This window comes from Zootoca vivipara, chromosome Z1, assembly GCF_965207765.1.
Source record: "Zootoca vivipara chromosome Z1, rZooViv2.hap1.1, whole genome shotgun sequence".
NCBI classification, from domain to species: Eukaryota; Metazoa; Chordata; class Lepidosauria; order Squamata; family Lacertidae; genus Zootoca; species Zootoca vivipara.
Window position 1 is genome coordinate 46,641,127 of NC_142583.1, and position 15,494 is coordinate 46,656,620.

The window sequence follows — 15,494 nt, forward strand, 5'->3', positions numbered from 1 at the left end:
AGTAAGTCCACCAATATTCAGCTCCTGCACATGTTTATTTATGTACAAGTCACACCAAACAGAACCAGAGGAAGCGTCAATTCCTGGAAATTACAGTCCAAAGCATAGCTTGGATTGTAGCCCAAGACATAGCTAGACATCAGTAGGTCTGAATTCTCAGTAAACATGGTTAAGATCATATGGTGTTTATATATATATAATTATTTGAGGTTTTTATTTATTTGCAACTATTAGGCACTGCTGCCCCTAGTCACTCTGCTTGGCACAACACCTTTGCCAGTCCCTCCTCTCTTTACACATAACCATGGCCAACCCCCACCCCACCCCTTTACACCTCACCCACCTGCTTGCATATTTCCTCACAGCTCACCCCACAGCCCCCACCCGCTTTTAAAGAATGGCGAGGAGCTTCAGAGTATGGTTTTCTGAATCACCTCCTCTCTGTGAAACCTCAATGAAGCTACATTTGATGCCGGGGGAAGCACTTCACAAAGTGGTTTGTTTTATATCCGATCTCATCGTTTTAAGAATAAAGCAGTTTTACCTTTATTTTAAGACCAGAATCACTATGTGTATGAGTCTTTGATAATTTCCTCATAATCTCAGCCCCTGTCACAGGCCCAGAAGAAACACCAGCAGGCGGGGGGCAGGCACCAGTTCCTTCCAGAAGCATTGTATGTTCACTGACAGTGGCTGAAACATCCAACAGTTGCACGGATTAATTATAGGAGAAATGAAGCCAAGGCTATTGGTTATTGAGGATGCTTATTACCAGGCTGCCCTGTAAGTGCTAATTTACATCTGGTACACAGAATTGCAGACATTTGATTTAAACCCAATTAGAGACCCTAAAACATAGGCCTGTTGACATTTTAAAGAGTATAATGCATTTCTGAAGACTGAGCTGTTCACATCCATTTTTTTTCTTGTCTCTTTGCCACAACTACCGTGTTTCTCATATTTTAAGGCATCCCCAAAAAATAAGCCATGACAGGATTTCTAAGGGTTGGTGAAAAATAAGACATACCCCGAAAATAAGCCATGTCGTGTAGCCCCGACCGAGCGAGAGGCGAAGGCGCGGGACCCAGCAGGAGCTCCCTGCCTGCTTCCCCGAGCCGTCGCGCATCGGGGGACAGAGCCGAAGATCGGCGGGCGCTCCTTGCTGGGCTTGACAAGCCCGGCAAACAGCGCCCGCCGATCTTCGGACCTGTGCTGTGTGACAGGCAGGGGTGGGGGGAAGCGGAGATCGTTCTCCGCTCTCCCCCCACCCCCGCCTGTCACCAAAGATCGGCGGGCGCTCCTTGCTGGGCTTGACAAGCCCGGCAAACAGCGCCCGCCGATCTTCGGACCTGTCCTGTGTGACAGGCGGGGGGGGGGGAAGCGGAGATCGTTCTCCGCTCTCCCCCCACCCCCGCCTGTCACCAAAGATCGGCGGGCGCTGTTTGCTGGGCTTGACAAGCCCGGCAAACAGCGCCCGCCGATCTTCGGACCTGTCCTGTGTGACAGGCGGGGTGGGGGGGGAAGCAGAGATCGTTCTCCGCTCTCCCCCCACCCCCGCCTGTCACCGAAGATCGGCGGGCGCTGTTTGCTGGGCTTCACAAGCCCGGCAAACAGCGCCCGCCGATCTTCGGCCCTGTGCTGTGTGACAGGCGGGGGTGGGGGAGAAGCGGAGATCGTTCTCCGCTCTCCCCCCATCCCCGCCTGTCACCGAAGATCGGCGGGCGCTCCTAGCTGGGCTTGACAAGCCCGGCAAACAGCGCCCGCCGACCTGTGCTGTGTGACAGGCGGGGGTGGGGGGGAAGCGGAGATCGTTCTCCGCTCTCCGCCCACCCCCGCCTGTCACCGAAGATCGGCGGGCGCTGTTTGCTGGGCTTGACAAGCCCGGCAAACAGCGCCCGCCGATCTTCGGACCTGTCCTGTGTGACAGGCGGGGGTGGGGGGGAAGCGGAGATCGTTCTCCGCTCTCCCCCCACCCCCGCCTGTCACCGAAGATCGGCGGGCGCTGTTTGCTGGGCTTGACAAGCCCGGCAAACAGCGCCCGCCGATCTTCGGACCTGTCCTGTGTGACAGGCGGGGGTGGGGGGGAAGCGGAGATCGTTCTCCGCTCTCCCCCCATCCCCGCCTGTCACCGAAGATCGGCGGGCGCTCCTTGCTGGGCTTGACAAGCCCGGCAAACAGCGCCCGCCGATCTTCGGACCTGTCCTGTGTGACAGGCGGGGGTGGGGGGGAAGCGGAGATCGTGCTCCGCTCTCCGCCCACCCCCGCCTGTCACCAAAGATCGACGGGCGCTGTTTGCTGGGCTTGACAAGCCCGGCAAACAGCGCCCGCCGATCTTCGGACCTGTCCTGTGTGCCAGGCGGGGGTGGGGGGGAAGCGGAGATCGTGCTCCGCTCTCCCCCCACCCCCGCCTGTCACCAAAGATCGGCGGGCGCTGTTTGCTGGGCTTGACAAGCCCGGCAAAAAGCGCCCGCCGACCTGTGCTGTGTGACAGGCGGGGGTGGGGGAGAAGCGGAGATCGTTCTCCGCTCTCCCCCCATCCCCGCCTGTCACCGAAGATCGGCGGGCGCTCCTAGCTGGGCTTGACAAGCCCGGCAAACAGCGCCCGCCGACCTGTGCTGTGTGACAGGCGGGGGTGGGGGGGAAGCGGAGATCGTTCTCCGCTCTCCCCCCACCCCCGCCTGTCACCAAAGATCGGCGGGCGCTGTTTGCTGGGCTTGACAAGCCCGGCAAACAGCGCCCGCCGATCTTCGGCCCTGTGCTGTGTGACAGGCGGGGGTGGGGGAGAAGCGGAGATCGTTCTCCGCTCTCCCCCCATCCCCGCCTGTCACCGAAGATCGGCGGGCGCTCCTAGCTGGGCTTGACAAGCCCGGCAAACAGCGCCCGCCGACCTGTGCTGTGTGACAGGCGGGGGTGGGGGGGAAGCGGAGATCGTTCTCCGCTCTCCGCCCACACCCGCCTGTCACCGAAGATCGGCGGGCGCTGTTTGCTGGGCTTGACAAGCCCGGCAAACAGCGCCCGCCGATCTTCGGACCTGTCCTGTGTGACAGGCGGGGGTGGGGGGGAAGCGGAGATCGTTCTCCGCTCTCCGCCCACCCCCGCCTGTCACCGAAGATCGGCGGGCGCTGTTTGCTGGGCTTGACAAGCCCGGCAAACAGCGCCCGCCGATCTTCGGACCTGTCCTGTGTGACAGGCGGGGGTGGGGGGGAAGCGGAGATCGTTCTCCGCTCTCCCCCCACCCCCGCCTGTCACCGAAGATCGGCGGGCGCTGTTTGCTGGGCTTGACAAGCCCGGCAAACAGCGCCCGCCGATCTTCGGACCTGTCCTGTGTGACAGGCGGGGGTGGGGGGGAGCGGAGATCGTTCTCCGCTCTCCCCCCATCCCCGCCTGTCACCGAAGATCGGCGGGCGCTCCTTGCTGGGCTTGACAAGCCCGGCAAACAGCGCCCGCCGATCTTCGGACCTGTCCTGTGTGACAGGCGGGGGTGGGGGGGAAGCGGAGATCGTGCTCCGCTCTCCCCCCACCCCCGCCTGTCACCAAAGATCGACGGGCGCTGTTTGCTGGGCTTGACAAGCCCGGCAAACAGCGCCCGCCGATCTTCGGACCTGTCCTGTGTGCCAGGCGGGGGTGGGGGGGAAGCGGAGATCGTGCTCCGCTCTCCCCCCACCCCCGCCTGTCACCAAAGATCGGCGGGCGCTGTTTGCTGGGCTTGACAAGCCCGGCAAAAAGCGCCCGCCGACCTGTGCTGTGTGACAGGCGGGGGTGGGGGAGAAGCGGAGATCGTTCTCCGCTCTCCCCCCATCCCCGCCTGTCACCGAAGATCGGCGGGCGCTCCTAGCTGGGCTTGAGAAGCCCGGCAAACAGCGCCCGCCGACCTGTGCTGTGTGACAGGCGGGGGTGGGGGGGAAGCGGAGATCGTTCTCCGCTCTCCCCCCACCCCCGCCTGTCACCGAAGATCGGCGGGCGCTGTTTGCTGGGCTTGACAAGCCCGGCAAACAGCGCCCGCCGATCTTCGGACCTGTCCTGTGTGACAGGCGGGGGTGGGGGGGAAGCGGAGATCGTGCTCCGCTCTCCCCCCACCCCCGCCTGTCACCGAAGATCGGCGGGCGCTGTTTGCTGGGCTTGACAAGCCCGGCAAACAGCGCCCGCCGATCTTCGGACCTGTCCTGTGTGACAGGCGGGGGTGGGGGGGAAGCGGAGATCGTGCTCCGCTCTCCCCCCACCCCCGCCTGTCACCAAAGATCGGCGGGCGCTGTTTGCTGGGCTTGACAAGCCCGGCAAACAGCGCCCGCCGACCTGTGCTGTGTGACAGGCGGGGGTGGGGGAGAAGCGGAGATCGTTCTCCGCTCTCCCCCCATCCCCGCCTGTCACCGAAGATCGGCGGGCGCTCCTAGCTGGGCTTGACAAGCCCGGCAAACAGCGCCCGCCGACCTGTGCTGTGTGACAGGCGGGGGTGGGGGGGAAGCGGAGATCGTTCTCCGCTCTCCACCCACCCCCGCCTGTCACCGAAGATCGGCGGGCGCTGTTTGCTGGGCTTGACAAGCCCGGCAAACAGCGCCCGCCGATCTTCGGACCTGTCCTGTGTGACAGGCGGGGGTGGGGGGGGAAGCGGAGATCGTTCTCCGCTCTCCCCCCACCCCCGCCTGTCACCAAAGATCGGCGGGCGCTCCTTGCTGGGCTTGACAAGCCCGGCAAACAGCGCCCGCCGATCTTCGGACCTGTCCTGTGTGACAGGCGGGGGTGGGGGGGAAGCGGAGATCGTGCTCCGCTCTCCCCCCACCCCCGCCTGTCACCAAAGATCGGCGGGCGCTGTTTGCTGGGCTTGACAAGCCCGGCAAACAGCGCCCGCCGACCTGTGCTGTGTGACAGGCGGGGGTGGGGGAGAAGCGGAGATCGTTCTCCGCTCTCCCCCCATCCCCGCCTGTCACCGAAGATCGGCGGGCGCTCCTAGCTGGGCTTGACAAGCCCGGCAAACAGCGCCCGCCGACCTGTGCTGTGTGACAGGCGGGGGTGGGGGGGAAGCGGAGATCGTTCTCCGCTCTCCGCCCACCCCCGCCTGTCACCGAAGATCGGCGGGCGCTGTTTGCTGGGCTTGACAAGCCCGGCAAACAGCGCCCGCGTGCACTTTATTAAAAAATAAGACATCCCTCAAAAATAAGCCATGTCGTGTTTTTTTGAAGAAAAAATTAATATAAGACATGACTTATAATATGAGAAACACGGTATAAAGCAGTTTTCCATTTTTATGCTCTTTTCACAATTGCCTTTGCATCAAGATCTTCTTCGTCAATTTATGGTAATCTAAGTGAAAAGCTTTATGTAGCAGAATTATTAGTGTGTTTGTCATATTGTACTTAAGATACAGTAAAATTACCAAGAACCACAAATATTGATTTGTTGGGTCTTTTCCAAAACACACATTTTTCAATAGTTGTGTGGTAAGCAAAATTGTAATTCAATATAGTTACATAATGATAACAAGACTAGTGTTCAGAAACTGCAACATTCTCTTTCTTGGGCTAAAAAGCTTCAGAAGGTGCTGCCAATACTAAATATTTGGGACGAGCCACCCGCATCCCAAATAAGTATGTACTTCCTGCCAAAGTGTAATATTTGCAGCCAACTTGCACACTCTAGCATAGTTGTCCATTTCTAAACCTTTTGATTAATTTCCCCCGCATGTGATAGCAGATATGTAACTGAACTTAATGTCCATGCTAACCATGTTTTAAATTATTACATACTAAAATCTCCTTGATTCTTAATTGCCTAGGGGCCTGATTCAGCCCCCAAGCAATTTTTTCTGGCCCTCCAAGATCACAAAATTTGGTAGCAAAAATGAAAAGTATTAAGTAGACACGGTTTTGGGGCTTACATCTTTTCACCCAGTCAGCATCCTGACGGGGATGCAAATTTTCAGTCTTCAAATCAATCATTTAACGAGTGGGCAGGGAATGATAAGTTCTCCATCTCAATTGATCAGAGGAAGAGCCTGTGTATCTGTGTATTTCTGTATCTGCCTGAGTGTCTTTTGCCCTGTTTGCACATCCTGTGTGCGCACACTGAATGCAGCATAGTCACACCTATTGCTGCCATGCAGCCCACAGAAGGCTGGCCAAAGGTGAATGTAGCCAAAAAGGTTAACTACTCCTGTATTAGAGGCTATAACTTCCGCTTGTGAAGCTAAGTTGAGTACCTTATCTCATGGATAAGCAAGGAACATATATACTAGCCTTAAGCATTCCATTCCACAATGAAATATGCAATAGCACACAGAAGGAAAAGACAGAAGCAATTATTATTATTTATTCCCAAAGCAAAGTAGATTAACTTAAAGAAAACAAAACACAATGTGTGCTTGTGCAGCTGACAGACATTAAATAAGAGGACATTTATGGAGTGGGGAAGAAGAAAGAAGAAAAAGGAAACTACATTTACAGTACATTTACAGAAGCAAGTTAAGCTGAGAAAGTGTAGTTGAAATACAGATATACCTGCATCGAACTCAAATTCTGCTCCATCAGCACTCGTGTCACTTTGAAGACCACCTCCATTGTCTAGGCCAAAGCCATCCTCTTGCTCATGGTGTACAGTTGACTGGAGTTTCATTGGCTGAGCTGGCCTATGTAAACTCACCCCTTTGAAGGCTGGTGTTACCACAATGAATTTCATCCACTGTCTAGCAAGCGCAATGAGACCTTTCTTTAACGTCACCAGAGCAGGAAGGCCATCACTCTAGAAGCCAAACACATAGAACACTCTAAAAACAAATTCAAAAAGGGGAACTCCTTTTAGGCTGTAAAAGGGGAACCCAACCAGGGTATGCAAGGAGCCAACCCATACTTCTTTCAGAGAGCAGATCCTACCAGCTAGCCCAGAACAGCCTAGCTGGGATGGACCTTCAAGTTCTTGATTTTATTAAAAGAAAACAAGGTTTATTTTTTTTCTTTTATCTTACCACATTAATGTCTCTGTGCTATTTCAATAGAACACCTCATGGCCAAAGCAATTCAGACACGTGAAAACATACAGGCTTGGCTAGGAAATTTAATAAAATAATTTCCACTTAAATACACTTGTAAACACATGGCAAATTAGCTTACCATAGTTGCATCTTCAATGATGGAATAGTTTGCTTGATGAAGATAATGGTGCAGTATATTACACAGCAAACAAGAAGGATTTTCTTGTAGGTAACGGGCTAATTTAGTGAGTCTGTTGTACTTGCTTCTTAAAGGAAAGTGTATGCTTTTGTTCTGAACATATAAAAGTGGTTACATTTATTAAATTCACTGATTCAATACATTAGAATACATCAATACACAACACATTACAAATCTAGCACCAGGCCTGCACATATTGTGCATATACCAAAGCCTAGATACAGAATTATATTAGGATTTTACTATTTAAAGGCATTAGCATTTTAGAAACATTGTAATGTTCCGTTATTTTTGGTTTATGTTAAAACAGAAGGTTGACAAAACCTAACTTCTTATGCATTTCACATTATATGAAAACAGACTACAGAAAACAAATAAACCTTAACAACGTGTTTTATGAACCCACAATTTCTTTGTCAAATACAAATCCCTAGTCTTTCAATCTCTTCCTATAGGACCACGCTGATGTTTCCATGTGGTTTTACTCCTTTTCTGCTGAATTCAGTTGCATGTCTAGTATTCATCTTCTACCACAGCCACATCAGTACATATCAAAATACTAAGTACTCAAGTACTGCAATTAGTAATGAAAATCATTATGCAATCGGAATAAATTAAAATACAAGTCACCTGAGCACCAAAAAACATTCATTCTGTTTCTGCAAGGATCATCCTAATAACAATTTGAGGTGTACGGAAAATGTAATGTTATATTGAGTAATGTTTTGGCCTGGTTTCAAATGATATCCTACTAATGAAATATTAGGGCTAGATATAACTACTGTAAGGCAATTAACTAGTTCAAAGCCACATGCAGGACAGTAGAAGTGTTAATATCAGGCCAGAAAAAAGCATTCAGCACTGCTCCAGTACTTTCCAAGGTTCAGGTATTTGAATGTAGAGGTACAATTATTTTTAAAAGGCAAAGACGCCAATATCAATATCAATATCCATTTCCAGAGTGGCATTATAATATTCACATTTGCATTCTGTTTGTCCTCCAAGATAATATACATGAGGTTATTCCATGTATTCCAAAGGAACAGGCTAGGAAAACTATACTGGGCTAAGAACTGTTTGCAACGATGAACTTCAGAAGGGCCTGCCAACACACTTCTAAAAATTAAACCACTTTTAAAGGAAGCAGTGATACACTTAATTCTTATTCTTCTGGTGGTTCCCTCACTGTGAGAAGCGAAGCTACAGGGAACCAGGCAGAGCGCTTTCTCGGTAGTGGTGCCTACCCTGTGGAACGCCCTCCCATCAGATGTCAAAGAGTGACAACTACCTGGCATTTAGAAGACATCTGAAGGCATCCCTGTTTAGGAAAGTTTTTAATGTGTGACATTTTAATGAATTTTTAATCTTTGTTGGAAGCCGCCCAGAGTAGCTGGGGAGACCCAGATGGGTGGGGTACAAATAAATTATCATCATCATCATTACAGTGGAACCTCGGTTTATGAACACCTCGGTTTATGAATTTTCGGTTTATGAACGCCGCGGACCTATCTGGAACGGATTAATTCACTTTCCATTACTTTTAATGGGAAAGTTCGCTTCAGTTTATGAACGCTTCAGTTTATGAACAGACTTCCGGAACCAATTATGTTCATAAACCGAGGTACCACTGTATCAACAACACACCCACCTCTAAGGCTTCGGTCATTATACAGCCCATGACAGCACAAACTCGTAGTGTTTCTTCTGTTTCTAATTTGTTTAAGGAGGACTTCACTTGATCAATAGGAAGAAGCCAAGCACCAACAGCAGGAGTTGCTGTGCTTAGAAGGTTCAGCTGCCTGTTGGGGGGGGGGGGAAATCAGATATAAAAGGATAATTTCACTTTCCTTAGTGGCAACTCTGGTGATTGAATATGAAATTTCTATTTAAATATTATTTAACTGTACACTTGAAAGGTTTAATTATTTTTCCGTAAACACCAACAACGCTGGTAGCGTTGAAACCCAGCTTTCATCTGCACTTATTAGGAACCCAATCCAAAGCCAGCTCATATAAAGCATGTTAAGTTCCAAAAGTTTATTATAGACATAGCAATGCAGATCAAGGAGACAATGCTAGTGAGCAATGCCAAATTTGGATAATTATGAACTGAGGTAATCGTTAAGTAGACCTTTGTTATTATGACAGTAACTACCTACTGCAACAGTTGAAGTGAAAGCACCTCAGCTCAGGAAACTCAGGCGAGGAGCTTGATCTAGATCAAGACCCTAGCATGGATATCTGGGGGCTTTAACTCTTTGTCTCCTGTTAGGATCCTGATCTAGAATTCCTGAAATTTGTATAGGAAGAAGGCTTTAACTGGGAGTTGGGGAGTTCCCCCACCTAATACAAATTACAGACATTGAGGGGAGACTCTTCTGGACTGATAGCACATCAGGGCCCCCATTTGTGTATGTGTGTGTGGGGGGGAAGGAACCCTGTACTTCAAGGCAAAGATACATAGCTAACATACCATTAGGTTTGGCCTAAAAGACTATAGTATGCAGCTTGAATACTCTAAAGCAAAAACCACCGTACCTTGAAAATATATGGGCAGGTGAACGCACATTTGTAGGAGCAGCAAAACTGAACCAAATTTCTTTGATTGTCAATTTCATGCTACAAGAATCAGGTGGAGGCGGCCTTAGAGGGTTGTCTTTTTTCAGATCATCTGATTCAACCCCTTCATCCTATATAAAAAAAGATAAAGGAAATAGAGATAAAAGGTGCAAGATAAATTTGTTTTTCAGAATGGAAGAAATGCTTCCCGTTCTTTAAAATATTCTTAAAGTGCTCATGGATTGCATGCTTTCCCAGTGGGATGCATTCAAAGTGAGAAATGACAGGAAAATCAGATCCATTTAGCAAATAAGAATATGTGTTGCTACCAATCAAGAACATTAGAAAACATGCCTTGTACTGTTAAAACGTAAAGGGGTCAAACCATCGCAAGAGGTTATTTATTTTTTTATTTATGATTACTACTTTGTCAAAATCAGCGTGTGTGTGTGTGTGTGTGTGTGTGTGTGTGTGTGTGTGTATGAATGAAAACATGTCTCACCTGCTCATCTGAAATGGAATTTGGATGAGTGTCTGATGCAGCACTTAACTGATCACAGGGGAGATTTTCATCAGAGACATCAGTATTGTAACCACTACCGGTTGGAGAATCAGAAGAATTGTTGGATGCAAGCAATCCACCCCTTTCTGCAGCTGAAGATTTACCCATGTTCCCAAATGTACTATATAAAACAGCACCAGACTGTCTGCCACCTAGAAGTATAAGAAAGAGGGAAATGTTAGTTTGCTCAATTTATTATGTTAGGGCACAAAAGAAATAGTCCAATATGTTGCTTTACCTTTTATTGTCAAATTTTCGATTCCACACTCAAACATTATCCAGCCCCATTTCTCTTGGCTGGGACCTATCCGTGTTACATCTGGAACTGATTGATGATCCGTTTCATCTACAAATGAAAAGTCATCCAACTCTTCCAATGTGAAAAGGACTTTTGATTTTTCAAAAGGAATTGCTGTTATGGCACAGGTTCCAATATCTGCAGGGAGGAAAATATTGTTGATATCTGTATAGCTGACCAGTAAATTTTAACAAGAAAATAGGTAATGCAGTTCTGATAAGTGTTTTGTAGCGGAAACTCTTTGAAACTAGGATTACAAGCAAGTTTACCTGCTGTATCAAGGCCCCTGAGCTGCCCATGAATACGGTGAATATTAAGCTTTGCTGCAATTTCTTTTCCTTTCTCTGCTCCAGCATTTGATCGCAGAGAACCAGAAGACTGAGGCTGCATTTTATTGGTATGGACATACTTGTCAAAAGTTACAGAGCTTCTCCTCGTTTCGGTACTGTTTGGATTTTCTTCAACAACACCCCTTTTAAATAAAAAGGAAATATTTGAGTCATTTCTTAAACTTCATTTATACCGTCAGCAAACATATGTACAATTCAAGTGCCTAAATAAATGCTAATAGCAAACAACAATAAGTGATTAGGGCAATCAGGTGAAAGTTATAGTTCTCAGAGCTATTACTGTAAGATATACATCACAAATCTGCCCTATATCATCTAATACGAAATGCCTATCATACATAGGACAAGATGCTTAAACTGTTTTTAATGTATCATAACCTTTTCCCCAGAAATCTTCACTGCACTCATTTTGAGACAATCTGGAATGATTTGAACCCATTCATTTCTTTTTCCATCTCAGTTTGAGACTTAATTTCTAATTTAGGAAGAAGTGGCTATCAAGAAATTGCTTGACAGGAACTTTATTAAGCTCTGCTATGTGACTACCCACAGACACTATGAATTATCGAAGGGTACTCCCTTACCTGTTCATACGAACCTGTGTAGCAATCCTATCAAAACACAAAGCCACTAAAGAAACATGGGTAACATTTTTGCTTGCAGCTGTGCCTGACGATTCTTCCACTGACGCTTGCAGTAAACACAAGTTTACCTACAAAAAGCGATCCGAAAGAATAATGAAAACCTTTGGCGTGTTCTTTAAGGATATAAAACAAGGCTTACTTTTCATCCCACTGAATCCAGAAAAACCAACAACCTGAATATCATTTCACCTAAATGCCGCTAAAATAACAATGTTAACTGAACAGCCAAACTATCTTGTCTGAAGTGGTATCAAGAAAAATGGAGCGTCTTCTCCCGACACAGCTCTCAATTTTATGCCTTGATGCCCTACTCCATGCTATAGCATTAAGCTAATGCATTAAATTACCCATCTTGCAAGTTTACTTGGTCATATTGCTTGTTACCTTGGGCAGTGAAACATTGGCTTGAAGACCTTTAATGGTCACATTATCTTGCTTGAGAGAAAGATTTGTCTGTGTTTTTACTTGTGTTGTTCCTGCGGCAGGGGTCTCTATTTTTGTTCCTCTGATATCCTGCTTGGAGGACAGCTGGGGAGAAAGTGATGCCAGTTAGTGCTCCGTTTAGCCCGTTTTAGCTGGCAGAAGTAAAAATGGCACATAATTCAGAGAGTTCAGAAAGATCTTTTAGGGTAGGAACTAAAGCAAAAGAACTTAACTGAAAGCTGTGATGTCTCTCCATGTGCTTAAGCAGACCACTACTACTTACAAAAGAGAGACAGAAGCAAACATCGCCATGGCTATTTCCTTCCCAGCCCCATCCTCTGTGAATAAACCTTGTGCATTTAGTAAAGCTACTATGACATAATAAACATACATTTTCTGAGAAGGTTGTTTTTCTGTTCTGTACAGCTTCCCTGAGGACCTTACAATGTAAATCATCCACAATGGCTGCAGGGTGACACGTGCAAGCGCAGTGGACCATCGCCTCTATATACCTGTAGGAAAATTAGTTCACAAGAAATAAATTCAAGACACAATCCATACATAGGTTACAAACATTTATTAGCTTACCTTTTAAAGAAGAATATGGGTGCAGGGTAGGGGTGGGGAAAATGGGGAGGGGAGATACTGAAGCAAGTTAAGTATAAACATTTTCTCTAAAATCATTTGCCAGTTCTGAACCTAGACATTAGATTCTAGCAACTGATCAAATTTCCAAAAATATTAGGTTCTCCTACAAACATCAAGCAGGAGTCTTGTGCTTCCTCAATACATGGGAAGCCCTCCAATCAATCCCTGCAAAGAGACAATAGTGACCTGCTTTTGTGGGTCCCTTTGCTTCACTAAGTTTCACCTTTGGCAGCCCTATGCTTCTCCCAACCTTTTATGGTCTGGCAGAACATGGGATAATGGGGTAGGGACCAGAACAAGTCAGTGTGTTGCATCACTGGAGTGTGGCACAACATGAACACTTAATAGTTTGTTGGGACTGTCTAGCTTGTTGGCCTTTGTAGCATGTGCTACAAATTATCTTCCTATATTCTTAAAAACAATGTGTTGTCACATGCTGAGTTCACTTCGCTTGCCAACAGGCAGTCATATCAACACAAGGAAGGGCAGGTAGGCCCAAGCAAGATGTTTAACAGAGAGAGGCCATTCACCCAGTGGTTTAGCAAACTATTGTGCAAAGTACTTCCCTATTCCTTATAAAGGGTGTGGGGCAATAGGGGAAGGGCTTGGGTCAAGCTGGAGAGGGATAGGCAAGGGGGTGGATAAGGTACTGTATAAAGGGAAGAGGTTGGTAAGGTGTGTGGGAAGGGCAATGGGGTAGGAAGGGTTGGTGAGCAGAGCAAGCAGCCTCTAATTAATACTGGTGTTTTGCAACCACAGTATTTCTACAGTGCAAGAGAGAGATATATCTCTAGTTCCAGTGAGACAGATAAGAAAGGACATTGAAGTGATCCTTATTCGTCTGCAACTCATTTCTTAAAATATGTCAGGCTAGCTTCCTGTGATGAGGCAATAGCCTGGGTGATGGGCCGTTAAGGGAAAACAAGAAGGGAGGCTTTGTGTGAGATAGCAAATGGGTGACTGTTCTCCCAGCTCATAGTTAGTTAGAAGTTGAACCCAGAGTTGGGAGTTGAGAGTGCAGAGACGTGGCCTAGAGTAAAGCAGCAAACTGTTTTAATCCAAGGCTGTGGCTACTGGAGAAACAAGACCCTTTTGGGGTGCTGATGCCATGAACTGCTCCATTATAGGCTCAGGTTGTATATATGTATAAAGAAATCATATATCCTAAAGACACCACAGTTGCTGCTGTGCCTCATTTCCAAAAGGAAACACGAACTCTGGGTAAGCACCTGGAACCTCAGACCACTCAGAGATTAGGCTGACATGCAGCAATAATTTGCCATGTCAACCTGGAGCATGGTTATCCTTGACCATTTGAAGCACCAAAACAACACCATGACTTGTGCTGCTGCAACAAGCCCATCTATGTGATCCCATCAGCTGTTTTTTTTAAGTTCAGACTGTTAGGTTCATTCTTCTCCCCAAAATGTGAAATACCTGTCTAAAGCTTCTGCTACAAGAGGAGTGAGAACTACATCCACAGTTCCTTTTATTTCCACAATAGCTGTTGTTCGTGTCTGGGAAACTGGGTGATCGAGTGTCCATTCTTCCGTTATTGTTTCATCATCTGTATTTTCAAGGATTTTCTTATCCAAGGGAGTATATGGGTTACTAAACAAACAAAAGTACAAATTATTAGTTTTTAAAGAAAATATGCAGCTGCTTTCTATTGTTACTTGACACAGCAGAATTTATTAGAAGCATTTATTTGGCTAACCCTCTTTTCAATATACAACTACCTTGTAGTGCTAAGAGCACAAGGTGAGAGAGTTTAATAAGCTGTCTAATTTGAAGAATGGCAGGTGTTCACACAAGGCCAATTCAATCACAAAGATAAGAATCCCAATAAGATCGTAGCATTGTCACATTTATTTGTTGGGTGTTTTCTCAAATGACTAGCTTAACCTAACCTCAAAAACATTTTTTTGGTTCATAATTCAGTGATTCATAAATAAGGATGTAGTTTATCCTGTCAATTCAGGACATTAAAGGCATAATTGCTTTAACCAATTAGCAAGTGCCTTCAGTCACAATGTAAATCAGAGATAACTAGTAGAGTACCCACAGGGCACATATACTTCTTTTGTCTCCTTCGGTTTTTCCTAGAAGACTTAGCCCACTATGACTACTACAATGTACTACAAAGCATTACTGTACATGGACATTCAAAGGGGAAAAGATGCTAGGGGAGAAATGTGGGTTCTCTAAAGAGAGCTTGCAAACTTTATGCTTCAAAGAAATCCATGTACAATCTCAACAGTGTCAGCATTAAACAGCTTCTACATGCTGAGCTGTACATGTCTGCATGCATTATGGAAAGTAAACTGCAAGTGACTAGTATGCATGAGATTATCAACAGCTCCAATGACTGAAATTTGTTTTGAAAGCAGCATGCCTTGATTCATCATCATAAACAAGCTACACTGAATGAGAAATTTTTAATCGAGAACAAACGTAAGGAAAATGACACATAAGACTCTCACATTTACAGTCTGGCACCACTTATCAAGCCTGTGCATGCTTTTTATCTGTCAGATGGTAGAATGTTTCACAACCATTTCCATAATCCCCTGAAAAGCCATTTGTGCTTAGAGCAGATAGCCAATGGGGAGCTAAACTTTGGTCTTTAGTCTAACCGCATCAAATTGCAAGGATATTTCAAGGCAAGCAGAATTTTAACACAGGGATCATTGGAAAGGAACAGGAAAGACATCTATCTCTGATTCAGCAGCACACTTTATGGGATCATGGAAAGCAGAAGCATGTTTAATGATGCCCTGGTCTTTTGGATAGGAGACAAATTTCTTAACTAATAAAATATATCTATAAATATATCAGAGATTCACTTTC

The 15,494-nt window shown here is 46.9% G+C and overlaps 1 protein-coding gene across 20 annotated transcripts in view; it reads right to left on the bottom strand.

Moving 5' to 3' along the window:
- Positions 1 to 15,494, bottom strand: part of BLTP1 (bridge-like lipid transfer protein family member 1) — a 118,226-nt gene that overhangs the window by 51,797 nt on the left and 50,935 nt on the right. For all 20 annotated transcript variants that reach the window (XM_088660370.1, XM_035114177.3, XM_088660368.1 and 17 more), the window contains exons 30-41: positions 14,082 to 14,255; positions 12,388 to 12,508; positions 11,958 to 12,101; positions 11,514 to 11,641; positions 10,849 to 11,051; positions 10,520 to 10,717; positions 10,222 to 10,433; positions 9,699 to 9,850; positions 8,809 to 8,959; positions 7,101 to 7,253; positions 6,492 to 6,732; positions 545 to 693 (exon numbers count right to left, since the gene is read on the bottom strand). In XM_088660370.1, the coding sequence (XP_088516496.1) occupies positions 545 to 693; positions 6,492 to 6,732; positions 7,101 to 7,253; positions 8,809 to 8,959; positions 9,699 to 9,850; positions 10,222 to 10,433; positions 10,520 to 10,717; positions 10,849 to 11,051; positions 11,514 to 11,641; positions 11,958 to 12,101; positions 12,388 to 12,508; positions 14,082 to 14,255 (2,026 nt within the window). The remainder of the gene's footprint in view (positions 1 to 544; positions 694 to 6,491; positions 6,733 to 7,100; positions 7,254 to 8,808; positions 8,960 to 9,698; positions 9,851 to 10,221; positions 10,434 to 10,519; positions 10,718 to 10,848; positions 11,052 to 11,513; positions 11,642 to 11,957; positions 12,102 to 12,387; positions 12,509 to 14,081; positions 14,256 to 15,494) is intronic.